Here is an 18,191-nt window from a genome sequence, read left to right as displayed (position 1 = left end):
ACCCTATTCTTTTTGCACTTAACTGCTTTTATCGGGATGTTTTCCAATATCTCACATCAATCTCATCCTTTTAAGCAGTTGCCTATCAGGTGTCCACAGGCCAAATTTGGGATGAAGACTATGCAGTGGTTCTCCAATCTGAGCATGCATCGGAATCAATGTCCAATAATACAGAATGGATGATAAATTAGATAATTACCATCATCCCACTCCCAGTGAGATAAGACTACTCAAAGCAAGTATCGTTAATCAACGTTAAAACTAAAAAGAGAACAGCACCTTTACATCAAAACTCATCTGGTGGTTACCACCTTACCCAGATGATCAAATGTGGTATCACCAGTAGTGTTTAACAATATGATACGTGACTCTAGTGATGCATAAGTTGTGCAAATCACCGATATTCTTGCCAAAATGCATAACCTGAACTTAACTATGAAGAAACAATCAGACAACAAATCTGGAATGAAGGACATTCTACAAGAAAAATGGCCTAGACAATTCATGTTAAAAAGCAGGGCAATTGGGACTTCCCTGGTGGCACAGTGGTTAAGAATCTTCCTGCCTGCCAGTGCAGGGGACACGGGTTTGAGCCCTGGTCTGGAAGATCCCACATGCCGCGGAGCAACTAAACCCGTGCGCCACAACTACTGAGCCTGTGCTCTAGAGCCTGTGAACCACAACTGAGTCCATGTGCCACAACTACCGAAGCCTGCATGCCTACAGCCCATGCTCTGCAACAAGAGAAGCCACTGCAAGGAGAAGCCCACGCTCAGCAACAAAGACCCAATGCAGCCAAAAATAAATAAATAAATAAATAAATAAATAAATAAATAAAGCAGGGCAATTGTTCTGTATGGAAAAAGAAATGAAACTTGGAGCTCTGGATTCGAAAAATGTAAGACATTTTTGGAATGATTGTGGAAATTTGATTATGTACTGTATATTACATATGGAGTTGTTAACTTTCTTAGTGTGATAAAAAGATTGTGGGGACTTCCCTGGTGGTCCAGTGGTTAAGACTTCGCCTTCCAATGCAGTGGGTGCAGGTTCGATCCCTGGTCAGGGAGCTAAGATACGACATGCCTCATGGCCAAAAAAACCAAAACGTAAAACAGAAGCAGTATTGTAACAAATGCAATAAAGATTTTAAAAATGGTCGAAATCAAAATTAAGGGTCTTAATTCTTAGGACATAGATGCATGATGGAAGTATTTAAGGGGACGTTATATTGACACCTGAGATTTACTTTGAAATGGCTCTTAAAAATAGGAATTTATGTACACAATTGCACACACGTGTGTATATGACCGCCATACAGTTTTTTTTTCTCTGTAGCCTTAATATTTGCCTACGTAAATCACTAAAACTTTGTTTCCTATTAGGAAATAAAATCCATGGAATATTTACATAAGTCAATGAAGTACTTATCCACATAGAAAAGTTTTGAAAGGCTTTTTACAGACCTTATTTCCAATGAAATAAAAAATTACCAACATATAGATGTCTGACAAAAAAAATAAACTGGGACTTCCCTGGTGGCGCAGTGGTTAAGAATCTGCCTGCCAATGCTGGGGACACGGGTTCAATCCCTAGTCCGGGAAGATCCCACATGCCGTGGAGAAACTGAGCCCGTGTGCCACAACTATTGAGCCCACGTGCCGCAACTACTGAAGCCCGTGCACCTAGAGCCCGTGCTCTGCAACAAGAAGCCACCGCAATGAGAAGCCCCCGCTGGCCACAACTAGAGAAAGCCCGCGCTCAGCAACGAAGACCCAATGCAGCAAAAATAAATAAACTACTTAGAAAATAAGCAGTAAAATAATCTCCAGATCAAAAAGGATCACAAAATAACCAGATATTGATGAAAGAGAACTTTAGAAACCAGCTATCACAGAGGAAAATGTATATACAAAGGCTTTTATTACTAAAATTCTATTAAATATTTAACCTAAACTAGAAAATAACCAAAAGAAAAGCAGATGGTGAGAATTAACATAAAAGCTAAAACTACAAAATAAAGATAGTAGAAATGATACCTTTGTATCATTGTTTCAAAACACCAGTAAAAGACCCCCTAGCCAAGCCTGATTAGAAAACACAAGTATTCAACATCAGAAACGAGAAGTTATAATACAAAAGAGATTGAATATCATATACCTCTACAGCTATAATTTAGAAAATCCAGAATGGATGATTTTCTAAGGTGGTGGTGGTAGTGAATTCCTAAAAAACACCAAAAAACCATGGAAAGCTACCATCATAAGCAGCAACAGGCCAGGTGACTTTACAGATTAATTTAGCTAGCTTTCAATAAAATGAATAGATTTTAAATTTCTCTTCCTGCTGTGAGTTTTTAATAGTCAAGGCTGGGGAATTTTATTTACTCTTTCAGCTTATGATATCATTGGAGTTTTTCTGTTTTTTTTAAAAAAGATTAACAGATAAATATTAGATAGTAAAAATATTGAAGAGATGTCTAATCCAGGAATAAGACGGGGATCTACCGATTATCAATGTTGTTTTGGAGACTCTAAAACAATAACTTAAAAATCATATAGTTGGGGCTTCCCTGGTGGTGCAGTGGTTGAGAATCTGCCTAATGCAGGGGACACGGGTTCGAGCCCTGGTCTGGGAAGATCCCACATGCCACGGAGCAACTAGGCCCATGAGCCACAACTACTGAGCCTGCAGATGTGGAGCCTGTGCTCCGCAACAAGAGAGGCTGCGATAGTGAGTGGCCCCCGCTTGCCACAACTAGAGAAAGCCGTCGCACAGAAATGAAGACCCAACACAGCAAAAATAAATAAATTAAAAGGCAGTCCCTCTGCATTAAATATATATATATATATCATACCGTTGAAAAAATAAAATTTGGGGATTTAAGGCCTAGAAAAGCACTAAAATCAAGAACATCGATGTCAACTGGGTAACAAAATTACAACTAGCAATAAAAAATAGAAGTGGGGGCTTCCCTGGTGGCGCAGTGGTTGGGGGTCCGCCTGCCGATGCGGGGGACATGGGTTTGTGCCCCGGTCCGGCAGGATCTCGCATGCCGCAGAGCAGCTGGACCCGTGGGCCATGGCCACTGGGCCTGCGCGTCCGGAGCCTGTGCTTCGCAATGAGAGAGGCCACAGAGGTGAGAGGCCCGCGTACCGCAAAACGAAAAAAAATAAATAAATAAGTGGGAAATAGGGCCTATTCACAATAATGACAAAAAAAAGCATAAACCCAAAAATAAACTTGACAAGAAAAGTACAGCCAATTACATAATTAAATTCTAACATTGCAATGAAAGGCATGCAACAAGTCTTTGATGGAGAAAAATGCTTCTGGATGGGAAGACAATATCAGTCTATCCAGAGCTAGTACATAACATTCTATATATACGTATATAATATACAGTCAAAATCTCAAAGGAGCTTTTCAATAACTGGACATAATTTTAAGGTTCATGTGTTTGAAATTGCCCCCACATATTTGGGAAACAGTGGTAGCCTCATCATACCAGATAAACTTAATGTAAAACTATATTAATCACAGGAAGAAACAAGTAGATCAGGGAACAATAAAAACTGATGTTTCAATTGTACAAGGAAGATTTTAAACATATAGTACTGGCTGGCACAAATGGTATCCATCTGGAAGTTAAGAATCCTATCTCATACAACATACCAAAAGTTTACTGGGCTTCCCTGGTGGCGCAGTGGTTGGGAGTCCGCCTACCGATGCAGGGGACACGGGTTCGTGCCCCGGTCCGCGAAGATCCCACATGCTGCGGAGCGGCTAGGTGCGTGAGCCATGGCCGCTGAGCCTGTGCGTCTGGAGCCTGTGCTCCACAACGGGAGAGGCCACAAAAGTGAGAGGCCCGCGTACCGCAAAAAAAAAAAAAAAAAAAAAAAGGTTTACTGAGGGTTTGTAGACCTAAGCAGGAAAAATTTAGAAATTTAAGAGATGGTAATGGTTTGGGGATGATGTTGACCTTAACATCAAAAATCCAAAAGCAACTACAGAAAAAATAGTTTTGACAATATAAAAATTTAAAGTGTCTGCATGGCAAAAGATATAGCATAAACAGATTTAGGGCAAACGACAAACTGAGAAAGCCTTACAAATTGATAAATAAGCGGACAACAAAAATTGATTCAACTACTCATAAGAAGTATAAATTAAAACAGCAAACAAAATAGGATATTTTTTGCCAAACTCACAGAAATTAAAGAGAATGATTACCTTCAGTTCTGGCAAGGATGCAGAGAAAACCAGAACTTTTGTACATTTATTGCTGATGACACTGAGAAAGTCAGCTGGCTGTACCTGCCAGAACTTAGAACACACTCTTTGGAGAACCCAGGGTACATAAAGAAAGGCATGGGATATAATGACATTTAAACAGCATTGTCTGTAGGAGCAAAGACAAAAAGCAATCTGAACAGGGGAATAGTTAATTACATTATAGTATATCCATACTATGGACTCTAATGCCCAAATACAGGTAAGGCTTGTCCATGTTGAAAGAATTGCTAAGTATATAGAATGATCTCATTTTTTTAATACCCCCACTATAATAATTTACATGCAGGTCTATATTCATAGAAGGCATGACTGGCTACATCCCAAACTCCTGATATCCTTCAGGTGGATGGGATTGAGACGCAGGAGAGTAAGAGGGGGTGGGTAAATAAACGTTTTTAGATACTTATTTGTTTTGAGGATTGTTTTATTTTCTTAACCAATAAAGAAAAGGCAAACTAGGTTTTGAATATAAATTAAAATTCTTATTTTTCCAAGTGAAAAAGCTGATACTAGTTTAAGTTGATAATGTAAGAAAGTGGTACAAGTAGATTACTTAGAATTATAGCAGCAACCACCAGAGGAAATAGAAATCGGGGGAATTGGGAATGAGGTGGTACTTTTCCTTACATAGAACTAGGCAGCCAATTCTCTTAAGATGACTGGGCTTACATACAGTATGACATAAAGTAAGTAAGGATTGTAAATGCCCTCGAGAGCTTAGTAATTTATTTGAAGTAAAGCCAGGTACATAAAACAAGAACCAAGAAGAATCAATTGTGTATATTAATTGGGTCCCCAGGTAATTGAAAGCAGCTTTTTTACTATTCCCCCACTGAACCTTTAAAACAACCTGTGGGAAGCAGCCACATTCAGATGAGTTAAGGTTTAAGTAAAAAGGACTACAACTTTATTAAAAGTAAATAAATGTAACATATAATATGTACAGATGGCACATGGTGCCAATTTTATTTGCAGATTTTATAGTATTCCAAAGTTCACAAATTACACCTTTGCCACAGCCTTGGCTAAATCTTGAACTAGTGCAGAATTCAGCTGTGCTAGAATGCTGATCTTAGCATGCTTAGACGTAGCATACTTGTTCTTGATAGTCTGGAAGAGAAAAGCATAGTAATTAATGAAGGAAAAGAGGAAAACATCATAAGAACCAACGATACACATATACACTTAAAAATCAACTCCTTGGGCTTCCCTGGTGGCGCAGTGGTTGAGAGTCCGCCTGCCGATGCAGGGGACACGGGTTCGTGCCCCGGTCCGGGAAGATCCCACATGCCGCGAAGCGGCTGGGCCCGTGAGCCATGGCCGCTGAGCCTGCGCGTCCGGAGCCTGTGCTCCGCAACGGGAGAGGCCACAACAGTGAGAGGCCCGCGAGGCCACAACAGTGAGAGGCCCGCGTACCACAAAAAAAAAAAAAAAAAATCAACTCCTTAAAAGCAAGCTATGAATTTACAGGCATAAAATCTTAATGACTGGACTTCCCTGGTGACACAGTGGTTAGGAGTCCGCCTGCCAATGCAGGGGACAAGGGTTCGAGCCCTGGTCGGAGAAGATCCCACATGCCGCGGAGCAACTAAGCCCGTGCGCTGTAACTACTGAGCCTGAGCTCTCGACCCCGAGAGCCACAACTACTGAGCATGAGTGCCACAACTACTAAAGCCCGTGCACCTAAAGCCTGTGTTCTGTGACGAAAGAAGCCACCGCAATAAGAAGCCTGCGCACCGCAACGAAGAGTATCCCCCACTCAGCGCAACAAGAGAAAGCCTGAGCGCAGCAACGAAGACCCAACGCAGCCATAAATAAATAAATAAATTTACTAAAAAAAAAAATCTTAAATGATTTTCCACTTTTCCCAACACCATACAGTACCACTGACTCACCATATGCTTTGTAAGCCCACGATTCACTATGATTATATTCTTAGCCAGGTGTTGCATAACAAGAAGAAGGGATTCTTCAGTGTATGACAGGTAATGCTGTAGAGTTGGTGTCTAAGACAACAAAAGTTAATGTTGAAAATGCTCATCACCAATGATTTTCATAAAATTTCTAGATGTTATTCAAAACTAGGGTAGGGAAGTAGATACTGTATGACGGATTATAATCAAAATTTAAGACAAGCTTAAGACCCCTTCTTCCCCAAATACCCTTCTTTCATGGCTTCTCTAGGATCCTGTGCTCCAACCTAATTACACTTTTGTAATTGTTGACTTGCCCACCCCAAAGCTAGACTCCAAGTTCTTTGGAGCTGACTTTCTCATTCATAATTCTATTTCTAGGGCCTAGAGTATCACACGGCATATAGGAGAAATACTTGTTGAATCAACGAATACAAACGAACTTCTAGTACGTCATTTGACCTGCTTGAGCTTCTCCATCTGTAAGGAGTAGCAGCTGCTCTGCCTTTCTCAAAGGGGTATTAGATAGATGAGATTAGGCAATGAAACGGAAGCATTCTATGGAGATATCACAAACAAGATATTTTAAATCATTCCCTCAGTAGATGCCATATTTAAGAACCATTTGAACTGTCCTTTAATGACAACAGTTCTGTATGCTGTAAATATTATAATTTAAAAGCTCAGGGTAACCTCAGTTTGTGGGACAGAGCTTACCCATTCACCATTATCAAGAATTTTCAGTGCTAAGCAAAAGGCTCCCGCTGCAATCTGAGAAGGAGGAAAGTGCACCATATCGTAGTCCAACATAGTTAGTTCCATCAGATATTTGGCCAAAGTATGTAGCTCAACATCAACCTGGAATAAAACCCACAGGTTCCGTCAAGAGAATTCTGCATTGGCAGTAACTGGCATGCCCATAACTAACTACGGATGTTTGCCTACAAACTCTCAAATGCAATTGCCCGTGAAAGGCTTTAATAATAATATTAACATACAGCCTGATTGGAAATATATACCATCTTTATCCCTTCCTCATGTAGTTAGGTATAAATACAAGGCACTTGAATTAGATCTCATTGGCCAGCAGTATTCCCTAATGTACCATACCAAAGGTTTCAAGAAATCTGTACCTCTCCAATCTTAGATGCTCTCCGAAGGAAATGCAGGGGTAGAGGGCGACCCAGACTAAAATTTAAAGCTCTTAGAATCTTCATTTCCATCTGTCTGATTTGGTACTTAGTGTAGGTGTTGTCAGTCACAAAGGCAAAGTCACCAATTTCTGGAGGGTACATTTCCTCGTATTTGCTTGCAATAAACATGGCAGTGACACCAACCAGCTGCAGCATCTTCTTGGGCACACAATTATCCTGCAATGGGAATTTCAACTGGATCAATAAGTAATACATATTTGAAAAAGGAGGCACAGAATTGTGAAGGAGTGGTGGGAAAGACACACTCTCACAACGGAATCTCAATTAATGACACCCCATGCCTCAAGACAGATTTTAGCTGAAAAAGTCTGTTTCTTATGACTCAGCTAGGACCCTGGAAGGGAGAACCCTCAGTTGTTGAATTATGCTCACCTGCATGAACCGATCAATAATGGAAACAGTCATGTACATGGTCTCCTGGAGTAACCTGAATTTCATTTGAACCTGCACTAGCCAGTCAATTAGGATGGCTCTCATGTTTCCAGTGACTTCACGGCCCAGTAGGTATTTTGGTCTGACTGCTTGCTCTTCCTGCAAAAGAAATGCTGATTATCCTAAGAAGCAAGAATCCACATGACATTTCTGACCAGAAATAGTCACCTCAAAATAGCTCTGGAACATTTAGAATCTCTAAAATGTTCTTAACTCAGTTATTCATTTGGTCACTGCAAACAGCTCTACCACTGAGAAACAAAGAAAGCAAACATTAAACAGGACAGTGTGACAGGTTTTCATATTGGCAAATCTTACTATGTCCAATTCACCATCACTACTACTGGCCCACACCCTTTCCCCGCTTCTTCCCAAATAAGGATACCATACTACCTATCACCTCAGATCTTTTCACTTAAGACTCTAAAACCCACAGCCTGAGCTTTATGAAGTAGAAAATATAGCAGCACCTTCCAGATTAGCTGGAACCAATATGCTACCACTCCTACTCCAGGGTTTAAACCCCTCAAACACCACAGGTAACAAAAGTCAACCATCAAAATCCAGCACACACAACTGCTAAACCCATTCCTCCAAAGTTAGAACACAAACTTTAAAGACAAGGGAGAAAAGAAATCCACAGCAGAAGGCTGGTCCTGGCAAGGAACCAGGACAATCCTGTAGAAAATGGAGATGCCCAAAAGAACCACGCAAGAGCCTGAGGATGTTAATGATGCCACTAGAACACAACGCGTTATAAACAAGCAACTGGGTAAATTTGGTAACTGTATAGCTTATGTTGTTAACATACAGAATGCTTCCTTGTTTGGGGGGGAAAAGGGCAAAGGACACTAACAGAAAGTTTCAGAAATAGGATGAAATGGAAGAAAACCAAAACCTTTAGCTTTTGAGTATACTCCTCTTGTACACAAAGAACAATTTCCCTGATATCACATGCTCATAAGCAACACTGACCCAAAATGCCTTTTTTTGGCTATAGTTTTTCAGCATCTTCTCCATTACCATGTACCTCCTGCCTGTTACGCTCCTTAAACCCAGAATTTGGGACTCACTCACTCCTAACTGTGATAGATATAAAATACCTTTCAATCTGTGGACTTCCCTTTAGGAAGAGCCACGGTAGTATCCACTCTCACTTTGAATTTTCCCTGTTCAAAATGGCAAATAGAGACTTCGTTGGGAATTTCCTGGCCGTCCAGTGGTTAGGACTTTCACTGCCAGGCCCGGGGTTCAATCCCTGGTCAGGGAACTAAGATCCCACAAGCCATGCATGCAACCCCCGCCCCCACCAAAAAAAAAAAAAAATTACATTGGCTTACTTTGGGACTTTTTATTTTTCCACGAAGAATTTCAAAGTGGAACCTACTGTTAAGAAATGCTGCTCATATCTTGCTTAAATTGTTGTGAACTGTTAATGGAAAATCTCTTTAATAAAGCTAGATGCAGTTTAGAAAAAACAAAGGTTTCATATTACTGACCTCAAGTTGTCTCAGATAAGCATAGATATCTTTTACATATTCACTACAAAGGTTTGGATCCGCTCCGTCTTCTGCATCCACATCATTCACTGCAAGAATTACATCAGAGAAAGCCTGGCACAGATACTCTTCCGCAGGGGCACAGCCAGATGTTTCCATGGGGCTTGGAGAGGGAGTATCAACCTTGAAACAGAATGGACTTTTTGAAATAATAGCAAAGAGGAGCATACAATCTGGGAATGAAGGTCAGATTATTGGTACCAATTCAAGAGACTATCTGCTGAACAGAAATACAATTCATTTACCTTTACAAATTTATTCAATTTGTCTTCAGGAAGTGAGTAATATGAAAGATGAAATGCCAACTTAGACTGAATCAGTTTAGAGTCAGAATGCTAACAGCTAAAACAGAGAGGAAGCAAGTTCACATCTAGACTTTCCTCCAAAGGAAACTGATAAGTAACGCATTTGCTTAGCAATGTCATGTAAAGTTAATCCAAGTGAATGACAAGTTAGTCTTTAGTAACATGGCCTGCTTCCCACTGCACAGGAGAACACAAGTCCTGTCCCAACTACTAAGGATTTTATTTATTTATTTTTGGCTGTGTTGGGTCTTTGTTGCTGCAAGCAGGCTTTCTCTAGTTGCAGGAGTGGGGTCTCCTCTTCATTGAGTTGCGCAGGCTTCTCATTGCGGTGGCTTCTCTTGTTGCAGAGCATGGGCTCTAGGCACACGGGCTTCAGTATAGTGTGGCACGCAGGTTCAATAGTTGTGGCTCGCGGGTTCTATAGCGCAGGCTCAGTAGTTGTGGCACACGGGCCTAGTTGCTCTGTGGCATGTGGGATCTTCCCAGACCAGGGCTCGAACCCGGGTCCCCTGCATTGGCAGGCTGATTCTTAACCACTGCGCCACCAGGGAAGCCCCCAAACTACTAAGGATTAACTGACTTTGTTATCATGAACCATTTTCTTCAAGCTCCAGTTACCCCCCCGTTGTCCAAACATTTATTGAGCACTCCCTTTTTTTTTTTTTTTTTTTTTGCAGTACGCGGGCCTCTCACTGTTGTGGCCTCTCCCGTTGTGGAGCACAGGTTCCAGAGCACAGGTTCCGGACGCACAGCCTCAGCGGCCATGGCTCACGGGCCCAGCAGCTCCGCGGCATGTGGGATCTTCCCGGACCGGGGCACGAACCCGTGTCCCCTGCATCGGCAGGCGGACTCTGAACCACTGTGCCACCAGGTAAGCCCTATTGAGCACTTTCTTAAGCTCTATGCTAGGCACTAGCTTTATGGTGTCCTCAAGGGGCTTTGAATTTAGAAGAAATAAGTAAATGAAGTAAAGAGATTGATTCTCGGAAGAAATCCTAGAGGTGCGGGAAGTTAGGGTAGGGTTGGGAAAGTTAGGGAAAGCTTTAGGTGTTGATGATTGAGCTGTTTTGAAGGATGAGAAGGTTATCAGTTAAAAGAAAGGGGGTGGGAGGGCTGCCCTGGTGGCGCAGTGGTTGAGAGTCCGCCTGCCGATGCAGGGGACACGGGTTCGTGCCCCGGTCTGGGAGAATCCCACGTGCCGTGGAGCGGCTGGGCCCGTGAGCCATGGCCGCTGAGCCTGCGCACCGCAAAAACAAAACAAACAAAAAGAGGGTGGGAAAGTGAAGGCAAGAATCAGTATGGGACTTTGACGGAAAGCTCAGGTCTTTTGGTATGGCCAGTTAAAGACTGCGCATGCTACAGGTTTCTGTGATATGTCCAGAAGGACAATACTAAAGCCATAGCCTCACATCCCTTTCCCTCAGATATAGACAAGCTAGGCTGCATAACTTTAACCGATCATTTTCCCAACCAGCTTTAATGAAGTTTTAAAAATTAGAACTTAAGAATGCAGTTCATTGCTGGTCAGGGAACTAGATCCCACATGCATGCTGCAACTAAGAGTTCGCATGCCACAACTAAGGAGCCCAAGTACCGCAACTAAGGAGCCAGCAAGCCACAACTAAGACCTGGCACAACCAAATAAATAAATATTGAAGAAAAAAAAACGCAGTTCATTGAAGTGTCAGGAAAGCAGCCTCTTCTAGATGGTGTATATTTTCTTCACAGGAGTAGATACATTTACATACCTGATATTTAATAAAATGTTCTTGGTTTTTGAGGCTGTTAACTCATCTTCTTACCTTCTCTGAATAGCTCCATTTTCTGCTTTACATCCTTATATAAATTCCAATGTTACAGATTTATTATTAATTATTTGGTGACCACATTATGGAGTAAAAAAAAAAGGGCTTCCCTGGTGGCGCAGTGGTTGAGAGTCCGCCTGCCGATGCGATGCAGGGGACACGGGTTCGTGCCCCGGTCCGGGAAGATCCCACATGCCGCGGAGCGGCTGGGCCCGTGAGCCATGGACGCTGAGCATGCGCGTCCGGAGCCTGTGCTCCGCAACGGGAGGGAGAGGCCACAACAGTGAGAGGCCCGCGTACCGCAAAAAAAAAAAAAAAAAGGACTCAAGAGAACAATCTGTTTCAGTCAATAAATTCTGGCCAGAGATGGCTTGTACCCAAAGACAGCAAAATCTTTAGTCCAGGCAGCTACTACTCAGTACGGTAAACAAAGGAGGGGTAGTATAACAAAGCAATTAAAAGCATAGTTTCTGAAGCCAGATAGCCTGGGTTTGAATCCAATTATGTGCCACTGATGAGATATGACCCTAGAAAAGATACTTAATACTTCTCTATGCCGTTATCTAAAAGTAGAGGTAATAATACCAGCGCACTAAGAGTGTAAGATTATGTGAGCTAATGCATGTAAAGTGCTTAGCAAAGCCTACCTCCTGCTAAGCACTCTATACATGTCACTATTTTTCCTATTTAGTCAAATGCTATGTCATGCATTAATAAAACGAAGGGAAAAGAAACAATCAACAGGCTCTAAAATATTACAGTTAAGTTTACCAAAATAGGCTCAGGGGCAAGTTTCTCTTCTTTAACAGGCTCGGTTTCCGGCTCTGGCTCTGGCTCCAGATCCAGCTCCGGCTGGGGCTCCGGCACAGGTACAGGAGCCTTTTCCAGAGGTTTTGGTAGTTTTTTAGCAATAACTTTTCCAGCAGCTAAAGTTTTTGCTTCCTGTGGATGAAAAGGAGAGAATGGAATGTTTCTCCATCACAGGTTACAGTTGGAAGGCAGACTCTTACAGAGTAGTTGAATCAGGAAGAGTTACCTTTTTCAGGGGCAATTTGGCCTGTGGCTGTTCACTGACTTTGTTACCGATGTCTCCAAGGGCTGTTCTTGGCCTCAGCCCGGGCTTAGAGGCTGCAACAGCGGCCACAGGCACTCGCTTTGCGCCTGCCATACTGACCTTCGCCTTATTTTCAGCATTAATTTTCGTGTTCTGTAAGAAGCAAGACCACTTTGAGAGCTGGCTCGGCCAAGTTAGAGTAAATCAACGGTTAAAGCGGGGGCAAAACAGAGGCTCTCAGGAGGAATGCCGACTGTAAATGGGTTCCCAGGGGAAACCTGCGTTCCAGGGTCTAGGCTAAAGCTGTTAACAAGCCAGATTCCTCCCCGAACCTGTTCTTTCACCCATTGAGGGATTGCCTGCTCAGTGCCCGCCTGACCTAAAATACCATGAATTAACATTTGAAAGGAAATCGAAAAAGCCTTAATTGCAGGAAGCTTTCCTGTGGGGAGGGGGTTATGCAGTTGGTGGGAGCTCGCTCAGGGGTCCTCCGTCACCATTTACAAAAGGTTTCGCGTCTACCCTCCATCTGTCCCCTCCCCCCCCCACTTTATCCAAGCCCCATCCACTTCTTTCTCACCTTCCTCTCTCCGTCTGTCCGCGCCCCAAACTCTCCCACCATTTTAGGGGCCCACCGACCGCCATCCTCCCCCCAAATCTGTCCCGGTCCACTACTGCCAGGGGAACTCCAGCAGGCGAGATAGGGAGAGGAGACGCAGCGAGCCAGGAGAGCCGCGTTTGTTCACCGTCCCTAGCAGCTCACCCTGGTGATCCGGAGCGCCATGGCTTCCTCTACACCAGGCAGCAGCTCAGTGGGGAGAAGCAGAGCACGGGAGCCCCAGACCAGCCGGGGACCTTGAACCCACCGCAGGCCAGCAGCCGTTCCTCCGCAGCACGCCGGGAGGAATCTGGCCCCGCTTGAGGTTTAAACCCCGCACCGCTCCCTCCCTATTGGCTTGTTCGTGGCACTCGCTCGCTTCCCATTGGCGGCGGCCGGTTCCTCCTAGAATGCGTTTCCAGGGCGATCCCGCGAAAAAGTTCGGGCGGGGGGTGGGGCCATACCATCACGTGGTCTGGCTCGGCGCCTGCGCCCTCAAGCAGCTACTGTTGTCACCTGGAGAGGGGTGATCACCGCCCACCTGGAGAGGGATGATCACCGCCCACCTGGAGAGGCGAAGCTGTGCGCCGCCATGGTTAGCAGCGGTGCCTTGGAAAAGAGAGTGGAGCCGCTGGTTTGACGTGAGAGGAAGTTATGGCTTTAGTCCTACTTATTGTTAAACACACTTTCTTCTTCTGCAGTGGCATGTAGCAGGAAAAGCTTTTGTATATACATTCTTTCATTTGATCATTCTGGCAGCACTCTGGGTTGGAGAAACTGAAGCTCAGAGAGGCTTTGGGTGACTTTCTCAGGATCACAAATTAGTAACAGGGGACTAAACTTAGATTTCTTTAGATCCATGACGTTTCCACAACGGTAATTGTCTCTTAAGAATATTGCCAGCCTCTTAACGTGCCAGATTACTTCAATCAAATTTTTTCCCAAAGCCAATCTTTTTGTTTTACTTTTAATTTGAAAATAATTTCAAACTTAGAAAAGTTGCAAACAAAAATATTACAAGGAACACACGTATACCCTTTACCCAGATTCAAATATCCTTAACCTTTTACCCCATTTGCTTTATCATTTACTTAATCTCTTTCTCATATATAGATCTATCCGTGTATAACTGTATATAAACATTTTCTTCCTGAAAAATTTGAGGGTAAGTTATGTTATCATGGCCCCTTATCCCTCAATTCTTCAGTGTGTATTTCCTAAGTAAAAGGGATGTTCTGCTAACATAATCACACTACAGTTATCAACTTCATAAATTTACTTTATCACAACATTGTATTCAACCTAGTTTGTATTCCAGTTTTGTCAGTTGACCTAATAATGTCCTTCTTAGCATTTTCTTTTCTCCAGTACAGGATCCAGCTAGGGTCAATGTTGCATGTAGCCTCCTTTAGTCTGGAACAGATCCTGCAGCTTTTCTTTGTCTTTTATAACACTGATGGTTTTGAAGAATACAGTACTCCATGCCACTTTTTAGAAAATAGAACTTTCTTATTTTTGCGTTTGTCTAATTGTTCCTTGTGATTTACATCAAGGTTATGTACTCTTGGCTGTTATGCCACGTAGGTGACATCATATTCTTCTTAGGGGATCAACTCTGCAGACACATTGTGTTCACCTGTTCCCCATAAGTGAGATTAATTTTGATCACTTGGCCAAGCTGCTACCTGCTTTCTCCAGTGAACATTTAGTTGTTTGTTTCTGACAACAAATAAAGTGTCCGTGGGGAGACACTTTAAGACTGTGCTTCTCATCAAATTTCCCCCTAGATTTCACCTCCCCTCACAGCAGCACTTGCTTAGGAACTGTTGACACTGTTGTCCCAATGCCATGGGCTCTCTCGAACTAGCTGAAGCTGATAAAAAGCCATACACTTTGAATGACCCTAAGATGCCAGGCCTTTAGCAGACCTAAGTGAAGACCACTTCCTGACCAATGCTCAGTGGAACTTCTTTTAACATAGTAGTTCTCAACTGGGGAACATTTTGTCCCAAGGGTGGAGAGGCATTTGGCATTTCTGGTTGTCACGACTGGGAAGGTGCTACTGGCATCTAGTGGGTAGAAACCAGAGATGTTTCTAAACATCCTACAGTGCACAAGACAGCCCCTACACCCTCTAAACACACACACACACACACACACACACATAATTATCCAGCCCCGAATGTCAGTAGTCTGGTAGTGCTAAGCTTGAGAAATCTTGCCAACTATGTACATACCTATAACTCATTTCTTCTTCTTTTTTAAAAATATTTATTTATTTGGCTGTGCCAGGTCTTAGTTGTGGCGTGTGGGATTTAGTTTCCTGACCAGGGATTGAACCTGTGCCCCCTGCATTGGGAGCATGGAGTCTTAGCCACTGGACCACCAGGGAAGTCCACCTATGACTTTCCCCCTATGATTTCTATTCAGAATGTTAACTTTTGATGCATAATTAACACAAGTTTCGTGGATCATCTCCTTTCTTTATAACACTTAGAAACTTGACTTTTCTTCTTGGTGAACTACTCAGTGTTCTCAACCATGGCCCAGTTGGTAGTGCCAACTGCATACCAGATGATGTACTAGGTGCTAGGAATACAGCTCTGAACAAAACAGATGAGATCCCTGCTCTCATTAAGCATATATTCCAATAGGACAGAGACTAAATAAGTAAGTAAAGTAGGAAAAATATCAGATAGTACTAAGTGCTAGGCAGAGAATAAAAAGAAAGTGATGCAAATAGAGTGATTTGGTAGCTGACTTAGACTTGGTGGTCAGGGATGGTCTGAGAAGTTGACATTTAAGCTGAGGTTTAAATGACAAGAAGGAAAACATTCCAGGTAAAGGAAATAGTCTGTGACAAGCCAATGATAGTGTTGACCTAAAATAAATAGACTTCCAGTTATTTCTCCAGCAAAAATGGGTTTATTCAGGATCAACAAAGAATTGCAATTTGGGATCTGTACCCTTGGCAAGCCATGCAAGTCCCATGCCACAAGGAGAGGACTCTTATAGAGAGGGGAAAAGCAGTTGGGAGGACTATAGTAAACAGAGTCCTTTGGAGGAATTGAGAATTTGAAATATAGTGGCTTTTTATTGGCTGAGCTCTTGCTAGGTAAGAAGAGGAAGTCTCTCTTTTTCTTGTTGGGCTCTGCCAAAGTCACAGGACATGAAAGCTCCCCTTTCTGACCTCCCATTCTATTTTAATTGAGCTTTCTGTTTATTAATTTTTGTAATAGGAATGAGCTTGTCATGTTCAGAAAAGCTGGTGTGGCTAGAGTATGGGGGGAGGAGGGGAGTAGAGATGAGATTAAAGAAATTGGAAAGGGTAAAATTACACAAGGCCTTGTAAACCAAGCTATGATAAGTGCAGTGGAAGGCTTTGGAGGGTTTTAAGTCAAGGTGTGGCATAATCTATCTTTCTGAAAGATTACTGTAGTCACTGTGGAGAGAATACACATAGGTGGGGAGGAGACAGAGGGGGAAGCAGGAGGAGAAGAGAAGCAGGGGAGCCATTAAGAGGCTACTGTAGCAGGCCAGGCAAAAGATGATGGCTTTGATGGTACTAGTAGTGGTAGACAGAATGGGATAGACTCTGGATATATTTTGGAGGTAGACTTGCTGGGTCTTAATGGTTTACATGCTTGGAGTGAGAGAAAAGGGGTCAAGGATGACTCAGGTTTTGACTTGAGTAAATGAAACAGAACACTAACAGATGAATAGCTTTTAGGGAGTAGCAGGACATTTGGAAATGCCTAGAGATATACAAGGGGAGAGGTCTACTAGGCTGAGGCCAGGGTGGGAGCTAAAGCCTCCTTTGCTGAGATAGTATTTAAACTCTGATGCAGATGAGGTCATCTAAAGAAGGAATGTAAAGAAGAGTAGATGCCCAGGAGCAAGCCCCAGGGCCCTCCATTTTAAAGACTGAACAGAGAGGGAGAGGCCCTCTCTGTTAGGAAGTTAGGAAAATTGGACAAGAACACCAAAGAGGTAGAAGACCAAATAGTGGTGTCTCAGAAAAGAGAAGGCAGTGTTTCTCAGAGGGAGTAGTGGTTTAACATGGCAGATTAAATATACATATTTATCTTTGTTTCTTCCTGAAGGCAGTAAAGGGATTTTTTTTTAATGCATAAACTCCCAAAGATGGGTGAGGAGACAATAATGACACCATTTTAGAAGTAGGAAACACATTGAAGAGTATTAATGGAAATACCAGACCAAGAAAGTTGGAAGCTAAGCTGGCAATGGAAAGTAAAGAAGCAAACTGATTCATGCTGTAGACACCAGCAGTCTTGGGTATTGGAGGCACCAGGAGTCTGTGAAACTGGTGGTGTAGGTAGAGCTGAAAACAGGATTGCTTGATTTCCTCCTGCACTTAGGAGTGCAGTGAGAGTGCAGCATCTTCTTGGTCCTGGCAGATGATTAGAGGTTTATGTTCGGGAGATGCTGAACTAATGGAACTCTGGATTTCAGACACCAGGCAAGCTGAGTGGGGATGAAGTGAAATTCTTCATCCCAATGGTGAGACCCAGTTCCCTCTTCCACTCAGTCCGCTAAAATGCAGGCAGCTGGACTTATAACCTCCTAAGTGAGATAAAAGCATGCCTCTCTGAGAAATGGACCAGCCCAAGAGAAAAGTCTTAAAAATACAGACGGTTAGGAAGGGTTACCAATGAAATGGATGGATCATTTTTAAAGTGACACTCACCGCCAAAACAATCTTGAGGGAAAAAAACGGAACTGGAAGAATCAGACTCGCTGACTTCAGACTATACGACAAAGCTACAGTAATAAAAACAATACGGTACTGGCACAAAAACAGAAATATAGATCAATGGTACAGGATAGAAATCACAGAGATAAATCCATGCACCTATGGTCAACTAATCTATGACAAAGGAGGCAAGGATATACAATGGAGAAGACTGTCTCTTCAATAAGTGGTGCTGGGGAAACTAGGCAGCTACATGTAAAAGAATGAAATTAGAACACTCCCTAACACCATACACAAACAT

General features: G+C 42.8%; 1 protein-coding gene across 3 annotated transcripts; it reads right to left on the bottom strand.

The window, feature by feature from the left end:
• Nucleotides 1-5,298: 5,298 nt before the first annotated feature.
• On the bottom strand, nucleotides 5,299-13,362 carry CCNB1 (cyclin B1; the record flags this gene model as incomplete). 3 transcript variants are annotated; one of them, XM_082651676.1, is made up of 9 exons in its annotated part: nucleotides 5,299-5,406; nucleotides 6,192-6,302; nucleotides 6,927-7,067; nucleotides 7,343-7,579; nucleotides 7,796-7,954; nucleotides 9,355-9,537; nucleotides 12,296-12,466; nucleotides 12,561-12,731; nucleotides 13,342-13,362. In XM_082651676.1, 9 exons carry the CDS (start codon nucleotides 13,360-13,362, stop codon nucleotides 5,299-5,301), a joined length of 1,302 nt encoding a protein of 433 aa, XP_082507802.1. The 3 variants fall into 3 exon arrangements, with proteins under 3 accessions (XP_082507802.1, XP_082507803.1, XP_082507804.1); XM_082651677.1 differs by lacking the exon at nucleotides 6,192-6,302; XM_082651678.1 differs by lacking the exon at nucleotides 7,796-7,954.
• Nucleotides 13,363-18,191: the final 4,829 nt, after the last annotated feature.

Source organism: Grampus griseus, assembly GCF_964374135.1.
Source record: "Grampus griseus genome assembly, chromosome: 3".
In the NCBI taxonomy this organism is placed as follows: Eukaryota; Metazoa; Chordata; class Mammalia; order Artiodactyla; family Delphinidae; genus Grampus; species Grampus griseus.
This window is presented reverse-complemented; position numbering and strand designations above follow the sequence as displayed.